A 23,241-nucleotide genomic window follows, 5' to 3' on the forward strand; every position below is an offset into this window, starting at 1 on the left:
CCAATCTGGCAACAACTAGCTAGTAGGAGGCGGCACTGGCAGTTGACACGGCGCACACACTTCTATCTTCAGACATTGGACAGACTCTTCAACATGCTCTTGTGACCATTAATATAAATTGGCCTGACAAATTCAACTATTTGGGGGAGGGGATGATACAAATATACCACTTTGTAGGAAGGAGTAAAGCGACCGTCGGTCATCACTTGCAAATAAACACCCCGGAACTGGTTAGCTAGCTAACGTTAGTAACGTTACGCTCAGTTGGCTAGCTTTTTATTGGCAATGTTTACTAGCGTTGGTTGCTAGCTACACAATTGTCAACACGCGTGGAGAATAAACGTTTGGCCTGTGTACTATCAGCAAGACAACTTGTTCTCAACACCGAAAACTTCACGGCGACCTACCACCACTTGTAGCTCCGAAAATGGCTTCAAGAGGGGGCTTTCCGGCTACTCAGATGAACCCCAGTGTTAACCCCATGAACGCTGGACATGCAGGCGGTGGAATGAGGATGCCAGGAATCCAACAGAATTCGGGTTTCCGAGCCATGAATGCCACTCCTCAGTACCATCAGGTAACTTGTCGAGAGGTTTCCCCTCGGCTAACTTGTACCTAATTGTATATAATATAATTTACCGTGATAACGTTGCTTTATTGGCTAAAATATGGCAAGTAATATTACTTAGTGACAAGTTAGGCAACGTTACTGTATAACGTTATCATGTTACAAAAACAGTGTTGGGTTAGGCTAACTACTAGCTAGTAAAGTTAGCTAGACACTGCTGTGAATGTCAGACAAGTGGCAATGCAGCTACTGCAGTTAAATTAATTGGCGTTTCCTATTCATCTGTTGTATATTGATTTCTAATTTAATCTGTCAACTTCCGCATTTCAAGAAAGTGAAAAACTGACCGCGGCATGAGTAGTTGATCATACCTATGTGAAGCTAGCCACAATAGTGTCATTTGCGGCTCGCCTTCAAAATAAACGTCCCCCTTTGAAAGTGATTCAAACGGATACAAATAGTGGAATAATTCCGTTTTTGGACTCGATAATGCTAAACAAATTCGGGAATTCAACAACATTTTACACAAGTACAAATCTGTTAATTGCACTAACTGTGCTATACTTTATAATTGCATTAGGGCATACTCATGTGCACTGTACAGCCTAACCTATGGATGTTGTACCTATGAAATGGGGCATCAGCCTACTCAGTCATACTCAAATATTAGCGTCTTATCTCTTAATGTGGGACTCTTAACTGCTGTACAGTGCCATATGAATGTCCAATAGACTGACTGGAAGGGTGATTTCCTACAGTCGAAATCCGACAGTAAGACCTAAGAAGCTTATATTTGTGTCAACTCTACAGTTGTGTTGCGTGAAACTCCATTTAATGGGTGCACAGTCCATAGGTTAGGCTTTAAACTGCATGTAAATATGCCCCAAATGCAATTCTAAAGTCTAATACATCCAATGTGATTTCATATGAACTAATTGTCTTTTGTTTAATTTATATAAAGATATTCTAGCCTTATCTTAGTCCAAATATGGCATGATATCACTATTTTTTTTATCCGTTTGAATTACTTTCAATTGGAAACTTTTATTTTAAAGACCAACTTCAAATTAAATTATTGTGGCTAATCCTTATTATGGCTAGCTTCATACAGCTAATCATACATCACGTGGTTGCTTCCTGACTACTGTCAGTTGTTGGAAAACAATGTTTGCAAATTAACAGGCAGTCGAAATGCAAGCTTTAGGCTATGTAATATTGTGTTACTAATACATGGTTCCGCTTTGAAAGATATCAGAACAAACATTGATCACTTCAGCGAGGAAGAATGTTGTCAGTTTGCCATTAATGTAACCCCCTTTCTGTCCCCCTGTGCTTTTCATTTCCAGCACCCTGGTATGCCTTCCAACAGGGGGATCCCGATGGGGCCAATTGGGGGCCCTGGACCCTCTTATGGGGGCGGGAACATGCCCTTACGCATAGGAATGGGGCAATCAGCCATGGATGCCTCTCGAAAGCGATTCCTTCAACAACAACCGCAGGGGGGGCTGGGAGGCCCAAGGCGTGGGTGAGTTCGGAGTTTGGGTGGACTGTCTGGGGGGCACACAGTTGGTTTTTAATACGGGACATCGGGGTTGTTGTAGTGGTGGTGGGGTTTGTGGGGCACCATTGCACAGCATATTGATTAACCATGACTGAGGATTATGGCTGTACAAAAATATATTTGGTCTTGCCAAACATTGGCCTTGTCTGAAATCTGTCATGCCTACTACTTACTTACTAAAACTACACACGATTTACTAATCAAACTACATACTATTTAGAACATACTGCTTAGTAAATATGAATGCCGTAAGTAACAAATATCAACATACTAGGCTCACCCATCCTGATAATGCATCATCTAATGTGAAATTGCGCTGATTCCCGCCATTTGTTCATTTGGGTACAACGTGTGACCTTATCTCATTATCAGCTGTTGTCACACACATGCGAGTCTGGAAATACTATTTTCTTCCTCAAATGTGCCGCTAGATTAAAAGCCGAAAGGAAAAGAAGATCCTAGAATTTAAAGCATACTCGCTTTTTGAAATTTCGCAAACCTAAATGGCCTACTATTTAGAAAGCTAGTATGATTATTTGGACACGGCTATTGTCTATACCAGGTTATCGTTCTTGGTGAATTCTCAGGCAATTATTTTTGAATTAATGATGCAGTTTGAATGCTGAATACTTTATGTCATGAAGACATGCAACCTAACTGCACTACTGTCAATGATAATGCATCTGGAAACCCCAACCAATAGAGCACCATGTGATCCCCCACAAACAAGTACAAGCCCTTTATGACCATTAAGTGTACACCACAGTACTAGAAGCCAGCCATGTGGTGGTACATTAATGACACACAAGACAGACGGTCACAGTCTTTAGTGACCTTCCAGGGTCTTTGATAGTGACGGTGGTATAGGGACACTACTGAAAGACTCTTTTGTATGCCTGTCTTCTCAGTCAGTGGTCTGTCTGTTGCTCCACACAGTCTGCTGCACAGAGGAGTTAAAAACAAAGAAGACGTCCCATGACCATGCCCCACTGCCAGACAGAGCCACGTGGACAAGGGCATCTTTTTCTTTCTTTTTTTTACCTCAAAATGGAATGAGGTCATCTGCTTGTAAATGTTCGGGAGGATAGATGTCTGGTGGTTATTTCTATCATTTTGATTTACTGCAAGGGTCTTGTGTTTTTGAATGTAGTTTTCAAAATATACTGAACAAAAATGTAAATGCAACATGCAACAATTTCAACGATTTTACTTAATACTACAGTTCATATAAGGAAATCAGTCAGTTGAAATACATTTATTAGGCCCTAATCTATTGATTTCACATGACTGGGCAGGTTTGTAGCCATGGGTGGGACTGGGGAGCCAGGCCCAGGGAATTAGAATAAGTTTTTCCCCACACAAGGGCTTTTATTACCGACAAAAATACTCCTTAGTTTCATCAGCGGTCTTGGTGGCTGGTCTCAGACGATCCCGCAGGGGAAGAAGCCGGTGTGGAGGTCCTGGGCTGGCGTGGTTACACGTGGTCTGCAGTTGAGGTCGGTTTGGTTGTACTGCCAAATTCTCTAAAATGACGTTGGAGGCGGCTTATGGTAAAGAAATGAACATTCAATTCTCTGGCAACAGTTCTTGTGTTTAATCAGCTTATTGATATGCCACACTTGGATTATCTTGGCAAAGGAGAAATGCTCACTAATAGGCTTCTGAACAAATTTGTTCACGTTTTTGCGAAATAAGCTTTTTGTGCATATGGAACATTTCTAGGGTCTTTTATTTCAGCGCATGAAATATGGGACCAACACATTACATGTTGTTTTTATTTTTATTCAGTATATATTAGATACTTGGCACTTGATTAGCGAGTTGCACCAAGGGCTGAAAGTGAAAGGCTCTCCAAGGCCCTGAATAATTGGATTTACTTGTTAAGCAAGGGTGAGCTAGTTTAATTCGATCAAAGAAAACAAAAGCTTTTGTTGATTAAATTGTGATAAGTGTTAGCCTTTGGGTCCAAAGAGTTGTGAGCCTGAACAGGCATCAGGGTAATATTCAGTAGGCACGTAGCGGAAGAAAACATATTGAAACGTGGCGGTACCATCTGAAGTCGTCCAATAAGAAACACTCTTTTTCTGTTGCAAAACATTTTGGTACGTTTTACCTGAATGAACACATCCCAATCCTCTTGCTTTTCCCTGTGTGGAATAGTGTAGCTATCATCATAAATGTGTTTCTGTTTAAATAGCCAACATTCTAATTGCCTTACAATATGCCATTAAAGATTAGTGAAGATCTAACACTTTGTCTCGATTTTGCAGCAAAAGGCGCAGGATGGCCGACAAGGTGCTACCACAGAGGGTGAGTATAAACGTTGCCCCCTTGAAAAATAATAGTTTGATCTAAAACCATAGATATGCATACATTATATGGCTCTGGAACCATCCATTTATTCCCGAGGGGAGGAAGACCCCATATCCCCCACATATTGAAACCTTGTTCCAGATACGAGACCTGGTTCCAGAGTCTGAGGCCTATATGGACCTGCTGGCCTTTGAGAGGAAGCTGGACCAGACCATCGCCCGCAAACGCATGGAGATCCAGGAAGCCATCAAAAAGCCCATTACGGTACAGCTCAAACTCATTTGTATGTATGGTATTGTTAAGATAATAATCATACATTGATCAATTAACACAATTTGGTCTTCCAGTGTTTCCCCTTAGATTCCTCTTCAGTTAGTATACAAAGGCTCCCGAAGCAAAATCCAGGGCAACATCCATTTTATGTCAAATTATTTTACTCTATCTAGATCTGCAAAAATTCTTTTAGATCTCTCAGGCAAGAGAACTAGGAAGGGTGGCCTCCCCAACATTGGTATAGGTATGGGAAACATTTTCTTTGTAAGGTGGTGATGTGTGCTCTTGTTTACCTCTCCCTCTCAGCAAAAGCGCAAGTTGAGGATCTACATATCCAACACCTACACTCCCGGCAAGCCAGAAGGCGAAGAGGCAGAAAAAGTGTCATCCTGGGAACTAAGGGTGGAGGGAAAACTCCTTGAGGATGTAAGTGAGCCAACGGTGTCTGTTTATCTGACGCCAGTGGTAGCTAGCCTAAAACTTGTGACGTCACCAACCTAAAACCACACAAGACAAATGGAATCGTATTTCTAGCCAAAGCTTAGTCTTAAGTCACAAGCCAGTAGGTATTGTTCGTGGTCCACCATGTAGGGAAACAAAAATGTATTTTTAAAGCGGAGGAAACGATACCTGAATAAAACTGCATCCATAGTGCTTGTTTGTCATACTCATATAACACCATGTTATTTTTGCGATGTACAACCAACACCATATGTAGTTGGACAGAACCTCAAATTTGGCTCTATGCACCAGCGTTTAGGGTTTTGAGATGTTTCAAGAGGCGGATTTTCAAGCATACTGTTTTACCGTTTCGAAATTAAAGCACTTTATACAGTGCCTTCAAAGTATTCAGACCCCTTGACTTTAAATTGTTTTTGTTACGTTACAGCCTTATTCTGAAATTGATTAAATCAAAAATCCTCTGCAATCTACACATAATACCCCAAATGACAAAGGGATAACAGGCACTGATCTGTGGATGGGTACCAAAACATTTGTCCAGCATTGAAGTTCCAAAGAACGCTGTGCCCTCCATCATTTAAATGGAAGAAGTTTGGAACCACCAAGACTCTTCCTAGAGCTGGCTGCCTGGCCAAACTGAGAAATTGGGGAGAGAAGGGCCTTGGTCAGGGAGGTGATCAAGAAACCAATGGTCACTCTGACAGAGCTCCAGAGTTCCTCTGTGGAGATGGGAGAACTTTCCAGAAGGACAACCATTTCTGCAGCACTCCACCAATCAGGCCTTTATGGTAGAGGGGCCAGATGGAAGCCACTCCTCAGTAAAAGGCACATGACAGCCCACTTGGCGTTTCATAAAAGGCACCTAAAGACTCTGACCATGAGAAACAAGTCTCTGGTCTGATGATAACAACATTGAACTCTTTGGCATGAATGCCAAGCGTCATGTCTGGAGGAAACCTGGCACCATCCCTACGGTGAAGTGTGGTGGCAGCATCATGCTGAGGGTATGTTTTTCAGCGGCAGGGACTGGGAGACTTGGTCTGGATCATGGGAAAGCTGAACGGAGCAATGTCCAGAGAGATTATTGATGAAAACCTCCTCCTGAGGGCTCAGGACCTCAGACTGGGGCCAACGTTCACCTTCCAACAGGACAACGACCTTAAGCACACAGCCAAGGCAATGCAGGAGTGGCTTTGGGGCAAGTCTCTGAATTTCCTTGAGTGGTCCAGCCAGAACCTGGATTTGATTTGAATATATCTAGAAAGATCTGAAAATAGCTTTGCAGCAACGCTCCCCATCCAACCTGACAGAACTTGACAGGATCTGCAAAGAAGAATGGGAGAAACCCCAAATACTAGGTGTGCCAAGCTTGTAGCTTCATACCGAAGAAGCCTCAAGGCTGTAATCGCTGCCAGGTGCTTCAACAAAGTACTGTGTAAAGGGTCTGAATACTTATGCAAGTGTGGTATTGTATATTTTTTTTAAATTACAAGTTAGCGACCATTTCTTGCCCTGTTTTTCCTTTGTCATTATGGGTTATCGTGTGTAGATACTGTGTAGAAAAAAACAATGTTATCAATTTTAGAATAAGGCTATAACATAACGTGCAAAGGTCTTAATTCCTTCCGAAGTCACTCTATATCTAGTCCCCCCCATTTGACGAAGTCATAATTATTTGGACAAATTCATTTTATTAGTAAAAATTGTAGTATTTGGACCCATGTTCCTAGCAGGCAAAGAGTACATCAAGCTTCTGACTCGACAAACTCAATTTAGGTTTGTGTTTTGAGTTATGTTTTGCCCAATAGGAGCAGAATAGTGATTGATGACCAGAGTGATTTTCTTTCTAAATGAGTAGATGTTTCTGAACACCTTTTTTAAATAAACCTTGATAATGCCATGATTAAGAAAAGTCATGATGAGTGAGGTTGGCCTACAACAAACCATGATGACCTCTCACCATTACCAATAACAGGGGAGGTAAGAATTGTTCAGTGGGTATGGTCTTTGTGCCTCTACATTTCTCACTCATGATTCATGAATGACTTTCCACAATCATGGTAGAATCCACATTAATTTAGGAGTGTCCAGAAACATCTTCTATTCTTACTAACAATAAAAGTGACTCCAAAATGACACTATTATTCACCATTCTGTTCCTACTGGGCAAAACATTACCCGAAACGCAACCAAAACAAACTATATAAAAAAAGGAGTTATTTAACTAGGCAAGTCAGTTAAGAACAAATTCTTATTTACAATGGCGGCCTACCAAAAGGCCTCCTGCGGGGACTTGGGCTGGGACACAGCAGGGTAGCGACACAGCAGGGTAGCGACACAGCAGGGTAGCGACACAGCAGGGTAGCGACACAGCAGGGTAGCGACACAGCAGGGTAGCGACACAGCAGGGTAGCGACACAAAACATGGTACAAACATTATTGGCCACAGACAACAGCGCAAATGGCAAGAAGGTAGAGACAACAAGACATCACGCGCTGCAGTCACAACTGTCAGTTAGTGTCCACGCTTGAGTCTGAGTGAAGAGCTGGAGATTAAACTGTCCAGTTTGAGTGTTTATTGCAGCTCGTTCCAGTCACTAGCTGCAGCGAACTGAAAAGATGTGCGACCCAGGTACGTGTGCGCTTTGGAAAACCTTTAGCAGAATGTGAATGGCAGAACGGGTGTTGTATGTGGAGGATTAGTGCTGCAGTAGATATCTTAGTTTAGGGGTTAGTTATTTAACATTTTGTTGATGGTCTATAGGCGCTCAATTAACTATCTACAGATGGACTATCCAAATAGTGTCAATGGAATCTTCTGTTGGAAACATTCTGTATAGGAGGCTGCAGCGACGAGACAGAAATGGGAAAATTAGGGGCCACACATTAAAGCTGCAGCCATGATCAAAAACCATTAACTGTTATAACCGTTGTAATGCATACATTTCAGCAAAAAATGTTCCAGCTTTATTTTGGTGCATATGACCTCTCTCGCTTATCTCCGTTACACTCCGAACATAGTGTATGTTGCAACTTCTTTATTTGGAGCTGAGATCAAATCTCCACTACAAATGCATCCAAGTTTGTAGAGACAAACTTTATGGAGTCATAACCACATTTCCATACAACCATTTCATGCAGATGATTTGCCTGATGCATAAAAAAAAAAAAGTAGTGGCAGGTCTGGTGGAAATTTGGTAGATAATTGTTGTTGTTGGTGAAATGGATTATGCGACATTTGCGGTGGATATGCTTTTATGCGAAAATATTGATGTTAATTAAAACCATCTCGCTGGGAAGCTTGGTCATGAGATTTTAAAATGGGGAGTTGCAGAGTTTATAAGCTGAAATAAGTTTTAAAGTTCATGCGTTTATGAATTAGGGTGGATAAAGTGCACGATAATGAGCTTTATGCAAATGTACAATAAATATCGATACATCATCATGCACAGCTGTTTATCTGCAAAAAGTCAGTTTGATGGAAACCAATTTGCCTATTTTTCTTTACATACAGAATTGAGTGACTTTGACCTAATATTATTGCTAATTTTGGGGGAGACTGAGTACATAAAGTGCCTTCATTTCTAAATGGTAATAGGAAACATTTGATCTCAAATCCAAAATTCACAATAGAGCCAAATTCACAATTTTCTTACTTAACTGTCCAAATACGTATGGTGTTGAGTGTATGCTCAGAAATATTGTTTTCGCCGCTACCATTTCATCTGAATCTAATGCCCCTATTTTTTTACAATTTACTACCTGAGCCTGTCTCAAAATATTTTAGGCACTTAACTTCAGCATTCTCCAATTCTGTTGGCCTGTGTCCTTGGCTTACACTACCCAGCCAGATGTTCTTTTTTAAGTTTTTCTCTCATGTTCCTCTTTTCTCCGAAACAAGGAATTGAAACCATGGCTTGTTCTTTCTGCTACGTGCCATGAGTCGACATGCACCCTTCATACTTCTCATCTTCCAGCTGACAGTCATTGACTACATCCCAAACGGCTCCCTACATAGTGTTCTACTTTTAACCAGAGCCCTATGGGAGTAGTGCACTATATATGGAATATGGTGCCATTTGGAACGCATGCAATGACTGGGCTTGGCTGCAGCCACATTAAAAAGGGGGGGATTTATTTCTTGTTTTCCATTGCCTCAGTGGTTAGAGTGTGTGTAGGAAGGAGAGAGGGAAGGGGTGAGAGGGGACATGTTGCGCAAACCGTCATTGGCAGGGGGGAGTTTTGTTGGGGGGGGGGGGGGGTGTAAACTTAGCCAACTTCTCCCAGAATGTTAGGTTTTTGCCAGCCACAGCCCCCTGATGTGGTAGGTACCAAACAATGCAGCTGTAGCAAAACACTGTAAAACCCAACAAAAATACCAGTGTGAATGATTTGTTTTCTTCTATTCTTTCCTCACATGCTTTTCCTAGCCTGGGAAACAGAAGAGGAAGTTTTCGTCCTTCTTTAAGAGTCTGGTCATTGAGCTCGATAAGGAACTGTATGGACCTGATAACCACTTGGTAGAGGTATGAAGGACACCATTACATACTTTGTCAACGACATTGACACCGTTTTTAGAATAGTACTCCTGAACAAGCGTTCAAATTGCCATTACTGTTCAATTGGTCAGACATGAACAAAAAAATCCTGGGTAATGAAAGGCTTACCGTAATGAAACTCCAATATACAAACGCATGTAGCACAAAGCCATGTTGATCCTACGAATGGTGTTGGTGCTTATGTAGAGAACGGCTTGCACGAAGAAAATCTCAATAAAACCCACACTAAAGAAGAATAGGTGTTAGTGTGCTGTTTTTGCCCCTTGTCAAGTTCTTTCCTGTTGTGTGCCCGAAATGTTTTGCATCGGGAAAAAGAGAATTGGTTTCTTATTGGACAAGTGCAGTTAGACCCTCCCTGTTTGTCCATTTATCTACCATTTGGTGCCTAATGAACATGACTCTGGGTTGTATTCAATAGGCACAAAACAAGCCGAAATGTGGAGGGAGTTGCTAAACTTGTCCAATAAATTGTTTTTAATTTTGTTTGCAAAATGTTTTGCACAAATTAATATGACCCACAGTTCTAAACTCTCTCTGTATTTTCTCAGTGGCACAGGATGCCCACCACCCAGGAGACAGACGGCTTCCAGGTGAAGAGACCAGGGGACGTGAGCGTGAAATGCACCCTGCTCCTAATGCTGGACCACCAGGTATATACACACACACACACAAGTGTATATTTTGTGCACTTAAATTTGATTTAGTCTATTAAGTCTTAGTCACATTTGTCATTTGAATAATGATTTAGTCTAATTATTGTCAAAATGGCAGTTGGCCATTTTAGTCTACTATAAATGCCCTTTCATTTTAGTCACATCACATTTGTATTGCCTCATTAACCAATAGTAAACATAAAACACTGACTTCGATGTGCACAAACATCCATAGCCTTGTCCTACCAACATTTTTCTGCGTAACATCCTATTCTCTTCCCAACAACAGAAATATGACATATACAGTACCAGTCCAATGTTTGGACACACCTACTCATTCAAGGGTTTTTCTTTATTTTGACTATTTTCTACATTGTAGAATAATAGTGAAGACATCAAAACTATGAAATCTACACATATGGAATCATGTAGTAACCAAGAAAGTGTTAATCAAATCAAAATATATTTTAGATTCTTCAAAGTAGCCACACTTTGCCTTGATGACAGCTTTGCACGCTCTTGGCATTCTCTCAACCAGCTTCACCTGGGATGCTTTTCCAACAGTCTTGAAGGAGTTCCCACATATGCTGAGCACTTGTTGGCTGCTTTTCCTTCACTCTGCGGTCCAATTCATCCCAAACCATCTCAGTTGGGTGATTGTGGAGGTCAGGTCATCTGAAGCAGCATTCCATCACTCTCCTTGGTCAAATAGCCCTTACACAGCCTAGATGTGTGTTGGGTCATTATTTTATTTTTTTGTTACCTATAGTCCAGGCAGAGGAGGGTCATATCATTTGATGAAATTTAGATATTTCTCAGTGTTTCAGATTTAGTTGCTCATTAGGCTGTATATCGATGTGCACTGATGCCGCCCCTCATCTCTGATTCTCCACTGGGTACTCAATATCAAGTGTTCCTATAGGCTAATTAGTGTGGTCTCAATCAAGTGATCCATAGCGTATAGGCTACAAAGTGCATGTTTAGAGGGACAGAGCAAAGTTATATTTAAGATTGCTGCTGGGATGGTGTAAATAAAATTAGGCTGCATAATACACGGCAATAGATATTCCAACCCTGAGCCCCAGCCTGCTCTGCTATTGCTGATCCAACACTTTTTGTGTGTGTGTGTGTGCTGCTTAACCAATGACTGTGCTATGGTGGCAGTTCAGGAGGAGAGTCAAAGGTTTCTTCCTAAATAATTTTTGATTAGGCCAAGTCCCAAAAATTCACTAACAATCTGTTCAGTTTGAGAAGGAGAGTGTGAAGATGAGGAAGGCCGGAGGTCAACTTTGATAGCGTGCTACTGCTATAATAGATTTTTATCACAAACATTATGTTTTTGACCTCCCAATAAGCTAGTTTCTTTGTCGTTCAGAGGCTGACTTTGCTTTTGAAGTAATCTAATTCTGTCACTATGGATTGATTTAAGCTATTCACCCAGACAGCTTTTTGGGAAACACTTGTGACCTCTGATTGGGTTAAGCCACAGAAGAAGAGTAGCCAGCAGTTGAAGCTTACGTTTATCTGTGTAGGTAGGCCTACTTTCTGGGGTGGAAAGGTAAGCCTAACTTTGAAAGTACCATGCTCAGATCCATAATGACGTCTCAGATTAAATTAACTGCGGACAAGACACACACTGATTTGGCATTAGAGAAATATGATAATATGAACACAGGCCTATATCTCTGTCCATTCTTAGCCTGTAATTTTGTGTGGTATTAAAAAGATATTCAACTAATATGTGAAGTTACATAGAATTGCATGAAATGTTTAAAAAAGACAAAAAAAATCTTGGGCCTGCAAATACGATTGATTCAGGCAATGCTTTTACTATAAAGGAGATCTTTCCTCCCCTACTCTTGTCCACGGTGGTATGTGAACCCACAACCTTTTGGCCCGCAGCCCTGTGCGCTATAGAAATGCTTACAGAACGAAGAACCGTTTGTAAAACGGCATATCCAAGTCTCTGGTCTGTCTAAGAAGTGAGGGTATGTTCTCTGCTATCCACTTCATTTGAATTATTATTTTGGGGTTAGGGGAGGGTTTAGGCCAAATATATTTCACATTGTTCTACATAGCATAGTTCTATGTGAAAGTTCCAAAACATTGTGTCCTGCTGAACAAGTCCTTGGCTGTTTACACTGCTGCTACTCGCTGTTTTATTATCTATGCGTAGTGACTTTACCCCTACCTACATGTACAAATTTCTTCAACTAACCTTTACCCCCACACATTGACTTGGGTTCCGGTTCCCCCTGTATATAGTCTCATTATTTTGTTACAAAATAATTTTAAAAATCTACTTTTAGTTTATATTTTTCATAACTGCATTGTTGGTTAAGGGTTTGTAAGTAAGCATTTCATTGTAAGGTTGTATTCCGCGCATGTGACGAATAAAATTCTTAGATTTATAGTTGGCTAATAAGAACATGACTGAACAAGATGTAGCCTAAACAAATGGTTAATGGTCCAGTCCGCAAGTAGCAAAGTCATTGAACTGTCCCACGCTATGCTTTATGAATGTAAATGCGGCCCGCCAATGCGCTTGGGGGAAAAAAACGCAACCGTATTATTGGTCATACCTTTTGAGCGGTAAGGGCTAGAATCAGGTGGGTTTTCTGAGGAAAAGAGGGAGACTTGGCTACAGAACCTGGCTATGAAATGCAGTGGCGAATGTGGGAGGGTTGAGCGAGACTACACATTCAAAGCCAGCCTACTTTTCTATACTCAAGGGGGAGAAAAACATAGCTAGACTGTTAACTGTTAAACTCAATGCTACTATTGTTTTTATTTCGTAAAGCAGCTTGTTTCCTAACCAGTCAAAGGGTAGCTAAATAAAGGCTGGTGGTGACTGGTTAGCTATGGGGAAGCAAGGGTGTGATCCGAGGCGGCGCCGGAGCAGAGCCTGTCTGCCCACACTCATCTCTTGCTCCCCCGCAGCTCACCAGCTCCAGGCTGTGTGTAGAGTATCCTTCCCACTGTTGGGACAGAGCGGTGCATTTGTGCTGCTAATATTGATGGTGCTTATCACTGAAAAGATCTCAATCTCTCCAAAAACAAAGTTAATACTGACACACAGACGTGCAATACGGCATGGTAACAAGTAGGCATTACAGTACCAATAAACCAGAGTAGCTATGGTGTAATGTCACATGCTATCACATGTGTGATGGCAATTTTGTTCATAAAATTGTGATGTCTGTTTTGACTGTTATTACTACGTAGTCACTCTGACGTTATCAGGGTCTTGTTTGCCCGCAGCATACCACCCTGTATCCCATTACTGGTTCAACTCTGAACCTAAGCAGGGTCGGTCCTGGTATGTCCCTGGATGGGAGACCAGATTCTGCTGGAAGTGGTGTTTTGAAGGGCTTCTGGTCTAAGGAGATCCAAATTGCCCAGGAGAGTGAAGGGGACATTGCCCTACGTAGGGTGCCATCTTTTGGATGGGACTTTAAATGGGTGTCCTGTCATTAAAAATCCCATGGCACTTACCGTAAGAGTAGGGGTGTGAACCCCGTTTTCATGGCTAAATTCCCAACCTGGCCCCATGCCATCATGGCCACCTAATCATCCCCCCCCATTCCTAATTGGCAGATCACTCCTCACCTCTCCAACTGAATGCTGATGTGTGGTGAGCGTTCTGGCACATAAATGGTCGCCGTGCATCACCCAGGTGGGTGCTACACATTGGTGGTGGATGAGGTGAGTTTCCCCCTACTACGTAAAGCACTGAGTACCGCAGTTGGTAGAAAAGTGCTATATAAAGCCAATCAATAGTTATTATTAGTCAGGCACCAAACCAAAGAAAACTGACTGAAACAGGGAGGGACTAACTGTCCAGTAAGAAACGCACATTTTTGTTTTCCGTTGCAAAATGTTTTAAAAGTTGCTTTCCGTAATGAACATGATCCTGATAATAGATATGGGGGAAGGTCAACTGAAGGATGCATGGCAGATGTGACTGTCAGACCTTTCGCAATATGTATTTCATTTTAGGGAAGTGGAGGCATGCCAATTTTAAAAAGCCAAACTGGCATTACCACATTTGAAGTACTATACTTTCAAACACGTGTTTAATATCTGCATGTCGATTTTGAGGGTTGAATAGTGATGTTTACATTTCCAGTAACCAACAGAGACGATGTGATGGGAAGTGTGTTCATCTCCCTCCTCCTTTTTCTCCTCTGCATTTTTCCTTCTCCCCTCCCTCCTTTACCTCTTCTTTCACCACCTCCTCTTCACACAGCCCCCACAGTACAAGCTGGACCCAAGACTGGCCCGGCTGCTAGGTGTACACACCCAGACACGGGCTAGCATCATGCAGGCGCTGTGGCTCTACATCAAGAACAACAAGCTGCAGGACAGCCATGAGAAGGAGTACATCAACTGCAACCGCTACTTCAGACAGGTGCAAGCCCTTAAATCTTAAAGGGATGACTTACTTATTCATGATGGCACCTAGTGGAGCAAAGGGCCTCGCATCTTAAAGGAATAATTAATCTCAATTGAACCTTGTCAGTGTTGAATTGGATGTCGCCAATGTTTTTTGAGGCCTGCAGAGTTATGTTAATGTAGATATAGTATGAACAACAAACCACACAGTCCTAAATCGATTACAGCTCAAATTTAGACTTTTGTGGGCTAAAAACATTAACAAAATGGTTTTTTTTTTGGGGGGGGGGGGGGTGAACTGTAATTTAAACATTACTTGTCATGTAGCTTTAGAAAGCAATTGTGAAAGCTCTCAACCATTTGTCAACTTGACATAAATACAACACAAACATGCAGAAATACCAGCAAACAAAAGTAACTCCACAATGAATGAAACTCCTACGTAGAGCCAATTTAGGTTGGTAGAATGTGTGTGATAACAGTTGTCCTAAAGCAGGGATTTTTAAACTCTCCTCTGGGGCCTCCAGCCGTTAGCAAGTTGGTTCAACTTGTCATCAAGCCCTTGACTCCTGGGAATACAGATATGCATCCGTTTCTCACAGATACCATAAAAATAAATAATAAAAGCGGCGGCCTAAGGCACTGCATCGCTGTGCATGAGGCATCACTACAGACCCGGGTTTGATCCCAGGCTGTGTCACAGAAGAACAGGAGACCCATGAGGCGGGACACAATTTGTCGAGCGTCGCCAAGTTAGGAGAGGGTTTTGACAACCGGCATGTCCTAGCGACTCCTTGTGGTGGGCTGGGCGCCTGCAAGTGGACTTTGGTCGCTAGTTGTTCAGTGTTTCCTCCGACACATTGGTGCGGCGCCCCCCCGGGTTAAGTGGGCAGTGTGTCAAAAAGCAGTGTTGCTTGGCAGGTTTGTGTTTCGAGGGACGCATAGCTCTCGACTTTCACCTCTCCCGAGTCCGTACGGGAGTCGCAGCGACGGGACAAGACTAAATACCAAGTGGATATCGTAAAAAAAAAACATTCCGTTACTGGTGTGACCACCATTTTCCTCATTCAGCGCAAGATCTCCTTTGCATTTGATTGTGGAATGTTGTCCCACTCCTATTCAATGGCTATGGGAAGTTGCTGGATATTGGTGGGAGCTGGAACACGCTGTCTTACATGTCGATCCAGAGCATCACAAACATGCTCAATGGGTGACATGTCTGAGTATGCAGGCATTGGAAGAACTGGGACGTTTTCAGCTTACAGGAATTGTGTACAGATCCTTGCGACATGGGGTCATGCATTATCATGCTGAAACATGAGGTGATGGCTGCGGATGAATGGCATGATAATCTGTTTATTCAAATTAGTATTGATTCAATGTAGTATGTAGCATACTGTTCACAACGTTGACATCAGCAAACTGCTCGCCCACATGACGCCATAGATGTGGTCTGTGGTTGAGGCCAGTTGGACGTACTGCCAAATTCTCTAAAATGACTTTGGAGGCGGCTTATGGTAGAAAAATGTACATTTAATTCTCTGGCAATAGCTCTGGTGGACATTCCTGTCGTCAGCATGGCAATTGCATGCAAGCTCAACACTTGAGACATCTGTGGCATTGTGTTGTATGAGAACTGCACATTTTAGTGGCCTTTTTTATTGTGCCTAGCACAAGGTGCACCGGTGTATTGATCATGCTGTTTAATCAGCTTTCTGATATTCCGTTAACTTGGCAAAGATGAAATGCTCACAAACAATGTAAACAAATTTGTGTGCAACATTTGAGAGAAATAAGCTTTTTGTTCATATGTACAATTTCTGGCATCATTTTATTTCAGCTCATGAAACATGGGACCAACACTTTACATGTTGCATTTATATTTTTGTTCAGTGTAGTTCAGGGCTACAACAAAATTGTGAAACATCTGGGGGGTCCCAGGGGAGAGATTTTTAAAAGCACTGTCCTAAAGCACAGGTATCAAACTATTTCCATGGAGGGCCGAGTGTCTACGGGTTTTCACTCCTGCCTTGTACTTGAATGATCAATTAAGGTCCCTGATCAGTTCGGAACATATAATAATATAACACACAAATTAAGAAAATAACAAAACATCAAACTCTGCCTTCCATGGAATGAGTTTGACACCCCTGTCCTAAAGGAATGTTTTTTTGTAAATCGAAAAAATAAGCTTTACTTAAACGGTTAACTGCCCCTTTAACTTGTCTAAAACTGCAGATTTTAGGCTGCACACGTATGCGGTTCTCTGAGATTCCCATGAAGCTGGCTGGCCTGCTGCAGCATCCTGACCCCATCATCATCAATCACATGATCAGGTGTGTATGAGTGGCTAATAACCAAACCCAAATCGACACCTACCCCTTGGGAATATGCCAAGAGATCTCAAACTTGCGGCCCACATGCTGCGTTCTTGTTGTGGCCCCCATACTGATATCTAATACCTATTGGAATCGGGCCCTATTGGAAGTGTTCCTAAAACCCATGTTCATTATTTTATTACCATAGCTTAGTAATATCATAGTCAGGCTAAAGTCTGGGATATCATTTCTTGCATCTGTATTTAATCATTTAATGTACGCAACAACAAAAACATTTAAGGGATTTTTCTGTGTTCTTCCCTTAAAACCGATTACGAGTGTCTTAATACGTCTCTGTTCTATTCTCACCACTCTGTAGCGTGGACCCGAACGACCAGAAGAAGACGGCGTGCTACGACATTGACGTGGAGGTGGACGATCCTCTGAAGGCCCAGATGAATAGTTTCTTGTCCTCCACTACCAATCAACAGGAGATCGCCGCCCTGGAGATGAAGGTCAAATTGAATAAACTTTATTGATCCTAAAGAGGTCTGGAACCCTGACCACTATAATGCCCGACTGTTTCAGACCCTTGTTTTAAGTCAGTGGAATCTTTTGGCAATAACCCTTTCTTTTGAGTGGCTCCAGCCAGCAGTGTCTGCTTGTTTTCATTGAGTGACTAATAAAACTTCCATGACGGAACTAGTGAGTAGATATCTTCGTAAATTGGGAGCGCCTCTGTTGCTCAGGTCTTAGTTTGAAGTACAATGTTTGAGCGTCTGCCCATTTCTCTTATTAGGTGATGGATGACGAAATCATTGAATCAACACGGCGAGTACTTAGCCTGGTCCCAGATAGGATTGTGCTGTATAGCCAAGACAGTTGGCAAGACGTTATAAACAGATCTGGGTACAGGCTTATTAGGCCTGGCCTTTCCAACTATAAAAACATACAGGTCTTCATGTAATTTCTAGTATCTCATCAGGCATGTCCTCACTCGACTCTTCTCAGATCCACGAGACCATTGAGTCTATTAACCAGCTGAAGACCCAGCGAGACTTCATGTTGAGCTTCAGCAACAACCCGCAGGACTTCATCCAGGACTGGCTCAAGTCCCAGAGTCGAGACCTTAAGGTACTGACCAACTGTAAGCTTGGCATCAAGGGCTGCATTCCATTCCAAAATGTCTCTCTCGCTCTCATAGCCAAATATTTTCACAATGTAAATCCAATGACTGTCCTACTTAATAGAATATATGTATAGGAATCCATTGCCTTGAATGTAATGTAAACACACCTGCATATCCTCTTCTCCTTGTTGTGTAGAGGAGATTTGAGATGGTGGACCAAGTTATTTGAGTATTGTACACTTACCTGTAAATGTATTGTTGTTTCTCAGTTGATGACGGACGTGGCAGGTAACCCAGAGGAGGAGAGGAGGACTGAGTTTTACCAGGCCCCCTGGGTGCCAGAAGCTGTGGGCCGATACGTCTACTCTAAGGTAGGCATCCAGCACCATCGGATGGGTGATGGGTCTCAATATTTTTCATTAGGGCTATATTTGTTGTATCCGTGCAGTACACTCTGTATTGGTCTATCACTAAAAGGGAACAAGGTTGACACACCTGTACGAATACTTTTAGGATGTTTTATGTATGTAGGGCTGGTCGACGTTAATAAAGAAATGCTTACCATGCCGTTTCACTGTTAAAGGAATAGTTCACCCAAATTACACATTGAATTCCTTACCCTGTAAGCGGTCTATGGACAAGGTATGACCGCAGTCCATGGTTTGGTTTTATTTCTCTGGCATTGTTTCAAAAAATGCAAATGTTTCAGCATTTGTGGCACATCCCATTCAAGTCATGGTACCTATATTAGCGTTTTTCATATCCAAATCTTCCAAAAGTATCTAAAATGTAATTATGACTCAAAGTTGCTTAGATAATTTCAAAATGATGGTACCGATATTAGCGTTTTTCGCAGATTGACATCTCAGCGACTTTGTTGAGCGCTACAATTTAATTTGAGATACTGATGGATGACTTGGATATAAAAATAGAAAAAATGCTAATATCGATACCATGACTTGAATGTGATTTGTGTCACGAATGCTGAAATGTTAGCATTTAGAAACTGTACCAAGGAAACTAAACCAAAGCATGGATATCTGTCATACCTTGTCCATAGACTGAACAGGGTAAGTAAACCAATGTCATTTTTAAAATTTGGGTGAACTATCCCTTTAAAAATATACACATTTCTGTGTCTTAGGTGCAGCAGAGACGACAGGAGTTGGAGCAGGTGCTGGGAATTCGACTCACCTGAGTCATTATGGAGCATAGCTCCCCAATCCACTAAAACAAAACAAGGCACATTTTTAAGATTGTCTTAAACTCCCAGTTTTACATTAATCATATCCAAAACACAACCACAGAACTGGAATCCGCTTCTATCAATTCGCATTGCCTTTTTCAACCACTTTGTAATAGCATATGTTTATATATATATATATTATTCTATAACTATTGCAGCTAATGTGTCTTTCAATCACAAAGCCTTATGGGAATGGTTTGGTGCAATGGTTTCAGCAGGGTAAAGGCTTTTGAGTACTTGGCTGGTATCTGTTAGTAGCATTTTTGTCTCCAAAGTAATTACTTTGAGACCAAAGTAATGATTTTACATGGTCTTGCTTATAGTCTCGGCTTTCTCTACATTACGAGGGATACTGTTTGACAGCCAGCTGATTCAAATATTTGCCTTTTTATAATATTGCAAGATGTACAAATGAGTTTGTAGCTTTCTTCTGACATTTTGCTTATGATGTCTTAACTTGAGTCAAAACAACTTGACAGTACCAATGCTTATGTGCCATTTTGTTGTGTGTGTTTTTACCATAGATTTTCAAGGCTATGGAGATGATTTAGTTTGGAGAAAGTACCTAAAGCCTAGTAGCCTTTACACAAACCACGCTTGTTAGAAATACAGAATAATATCCTAGAATCCATGTTTGGATAGGACACTCAGGAAATCGTAGTGCTGGTAAAGGGGCTGTTCTATTCACTAGGAAAGGAGCCCACTTTGTCCAGCTGTTTCAGTCCATTTGGATTTGTGTTTCTCTGTTCACATGCTGTTTTGATTGGTTGTTAGGGTATTTCACTGTCTGAATTCCAAGGGGATGGAAGATTGGCAGTTTGGGTGGGTGCAAGGGGGTCTCTCTAAAAGGAATACTTTGGGATTTTGGCAATGAAGCCCTCTACTTTCCCCAGAGTCAGATGAACTCATTGATACTGTTTGTCTCTGCATCCAGTATAAGGCACTTAGAGGTAGTATCGCAAGCCACTGATAACTAGCGTTAGCGCAGTGACTGGAAGTCTATGGTATCTACTAGCATGCTAATAGATTCCATATACTTCCAGGCATTGCGCTAACGCTAGTTAGCAACTTCCAAACTGCACGCAGGAACATAACAGGGTATCCACAAGTTAATCTGACTCTGGGGAAGTAGATAAAGGGCTTCATTGCCAAAATCCTGAAGTATCCCTTTAACTTAATTTAGGAAGTCTGAAACTGTTATTTGAATGAATAAGAATCCAAACCATAGTAGTACTTCACAATGTGCATATGGTTGTCCACCATTGTATTTTCATGTAAGTCTTAAAGGGATAATCCACCACAAATTCCTATGAAACATTATGCCAGTCAATATCAGCATGTGAGGTAGCTAGCTACCTGTAAAATCACCTAGAGAAACTGCACTGTCAATTTAGGAAGTATTAAACAGAGTTTAACTCGCAGTTCATCTCTGCCCAGAGCTTCATACAGTCATTGGCCCACAGCAAGTGCAGAAAATGTTGCTATGGCAACTATGGCCCTTTCCCACAGACACACAGGGTGCATATGGTACTTGAAGGAGAAACTGGGTTGAATCATTTGGTACACTGTTTAGATTGAGCACATCTAAGCAAAATATGTACTTTGTGATGCCGGTATAAATGGATGGATGTGTTCTAGAGAACTATGCCCATACCATCTATTGGCAGATTTGGTGATCTGGAGTGCAGGTAATTGTTTTAAAAGCGATATTAAATGTAATGAGGGATAACAACACTATCTCCAGTGACAAGAACCATGTAGCTGTGATACGTTCCTACACGATTTTCACAGACTGACCACTTAGGAGTTAAATCATGGGGCCATTTTTATTTTACCCACTGATAGAACAGGCTTTCCCAAAATTGACAGGCTTTACATGACTTTAATTTCTGGGTTTGGATTATCCCTTTAATCAATTCTGAACAAAAATGTAAACGCAACATTTTAATAATAGTAATAATTTTCAAAGTTTTTATTGAGTTACAGTTCATATAAGGAAATTAGTCAATTGAAATAAATAAATTAGGCCCTAATCTATGGATTTCACATGACTGGGCAGGGGTGCAGCCATTTGGTGGGCCTGGGAAGCCATAGGCCCACCCACTGGGGAGCCAGGCCCAGCCAATCAGAATGAGTTTTCCCCCACTAAAGGGCTTTATTACAGATGATCCTGCAGATGAAGAAGCTGGATGTGGCGTTCCTGGGCTGGCGTGGTTACATGTGGTTGTGAGGCCGGTTGGATGTACTGCCAAATTATCTAAAAAAAATCAAAACAACATTACATTCCTGCACTCAGCACGCTCCCTCAATTTGAGACATCTGTGGCGTTGTGTGACAACTGCACGTTTTAAAGTGGTGTTTTATTGTACCCTACACAAGGTGTACCTGTGTAATGATCATGCTGTTTAATCAGCTTCTTGATTTGCCACACCTGTCAGATGGCTGGATTATCTTGGCAAAGGAAAAATGCTCACTAACTGGGACATGCAGAAACTGCGAGAAATCAGCTTTTTGTGTGTGTACAGGACTTTTTGTTTCAAGCTCATGAAACACTTTCTGTGTTGTTTTTTTTCAGTGTTGCTTGAATGTTTTATATGCAGGTTTTTACTTTAGGAAAATGTCTAAATGCCTATGAACGTTCCAAGAATCTGATTTTTGTCAGTGCCAAAATTGTTCTTGTGAAAGAGAGCAGTTACGTTTCAAGGAATCTCACTGCTGTGCCTGTTCCGCTTGATTTTCTACGATATCTTTGTAGAAGTTTGCATGTTTTTGTAACTTCAATTGAAAGCTTTTTATACAATTATACTCGGGGGTGCCTTTGGAATATTTCATAAAATAAATATACTTGAAGAAACATTTCTACGTATTTATTTGGACAGTAAACCTTACACATTTTTGGTCTCTATTCTCCAGCATTTTGGATATGAGATGTTTTATGAGGCGACAGTACAGAATGTCACTTTTCTTATTTGAGTGTGTATTCATAAATCTTTTTTATGTTTTAGAAATTAAATAACTCTGTATATAGTCCCCCATTTTGAAGATGTCATAAGTATTTTGACAAATTCACTTAATATATTAAAGTAGTCAAGTGAAGTAATTGGTCCCATATTCCTAGCATGCAATGACATCAAGCTCGTCGAACATCTCATTCCAAAATCATGGGCGTTGATATGGAGTTGGTCCTCCCTTTTGCTTCTATAACAGCCTCCACCTCTTCTGGGAAGGCTTTCCACTAGATGTTGGAACATTAGATGTTGGAAGCTCCCGACAAACAGTTAGTGCTGATATTGCTTTGAGGCAGTTTGGAACTCAGAAGAAAGTGTTGCAACCGAGGACAAACTATTTTTACGCACTTCAGCACTCAGTAGTCCCTTTCTGTGAGCTTGTGTGAGTTACCACTTCATGGCTGAGCCATTGTTGCTCCTTAACATTGCTCTTCACAATAACAGCACTTACAGTTGACTGGGACAGCTCTAGCAGGGCAGACATGTTATGAACTGACTAGTTGGAAAGGTAGCATCCTATCACAGTGCCACGTTAAGTCACTGAGCTCTTCTGTAAGGCCATTCTACTGTCAATGTTTGTCTATGGAGATTGCATGGCTGCGTGCTCAATGTTATACACCCATCAGCAACGGGTGTGGGCGAAATAGCCGAATCCACTCATTTGAAGACGTGTCCACATACTTTCGTGTGAATATATAGTGCATTTATGCCTCTAGCTTTCTCACTGGTCCTAGATCTGTTTGTACAGCAAACTCA

At 41.5% G+C, this 23,241-nt stretch overlaps 1 protein-coding gene across 1 annotated transcript; it reads left to right on the forward strand.

The window, feature by feature from the left end:
• The first annotated feature begins 8 nt into the window (after positions 1 to 8).
• smarcd2 (SWI/SNF related, matrix associated, actin dependent regulator of chromatin, subfamily d, member 2) lies at positions 9 to 22,331 on the forward strand. The gene is made up of 13 exons (XM_064923646.1): positions 9 to 577; positions 1,915 to 2,093; positions 4,400 to 4,439; positions 4,584 to 4,706; positions 5,022 to 5,141; positions 9,608 to 9,703; positions 10,285 to 10,386; positions 14,639 to 14,800; positions 17,023 to 17,120; positions 17,482 to 17,617; positions 18,114 to 18,236; positions 18,501 to 18,602; positions 19,376 to 22,331. Exons 1-13 carry the CDS (start codon positions 428 to 430, stop codon positions 19,427 to 19,429), a joined length of 1,485 nt encoding a protein of 494 aa, XP_064779718.1. The 5' UTR covers positions 9 to 427; the 3' UTR covers positions 19,430 to 22,331.
• Positions 22,332 to 23,241: the final 910 nt, after the last annotated feature.

The sequence above is a fragment of the Oncorhynchus masou genome, chromosome 18 (genome assembly GCF_036934945.1).
Source record: "Oncorhynchus masou masou isolate Uvic2021 chromosome 18, UVic_Omas_1.1, whole genome shotgun sequence".
Taxonomy (NCBI): Eukaryota; Metazoa; Chordata; class Actinopteri; order Salmoniformes; family Salmonidae; genus Oncorhynchus; species Oncorhynchus masou.

What these genes read in the sequence shown, in the direction of transcription:
- smarcd2 (XM_064923646.1), top strand. Translation starts at nt 428, where the DNA reads ATGGCTTCAAGAGGGGGCTTTCCGGCTACTCAGATGAACCCCAGTGTT. An exon ending in CCACTCCTCAGTACCATCAG is followed by an intron (nt 578 to 1,914) that starts GTAACTTGTCGA and finishes TTTCATTTCCAG; the next exon opens with CACCCTGGTATGCCTTCCAA. An exon ending in GCAACCGCTACTTCAGACAG is followed by an intron (nt 14,801 to 17,022) that starts GTGCAAGCCCTT and finishes CTAAAACTGCAG; the next exon opens with ATTTTAGGCTGCACACGTAT.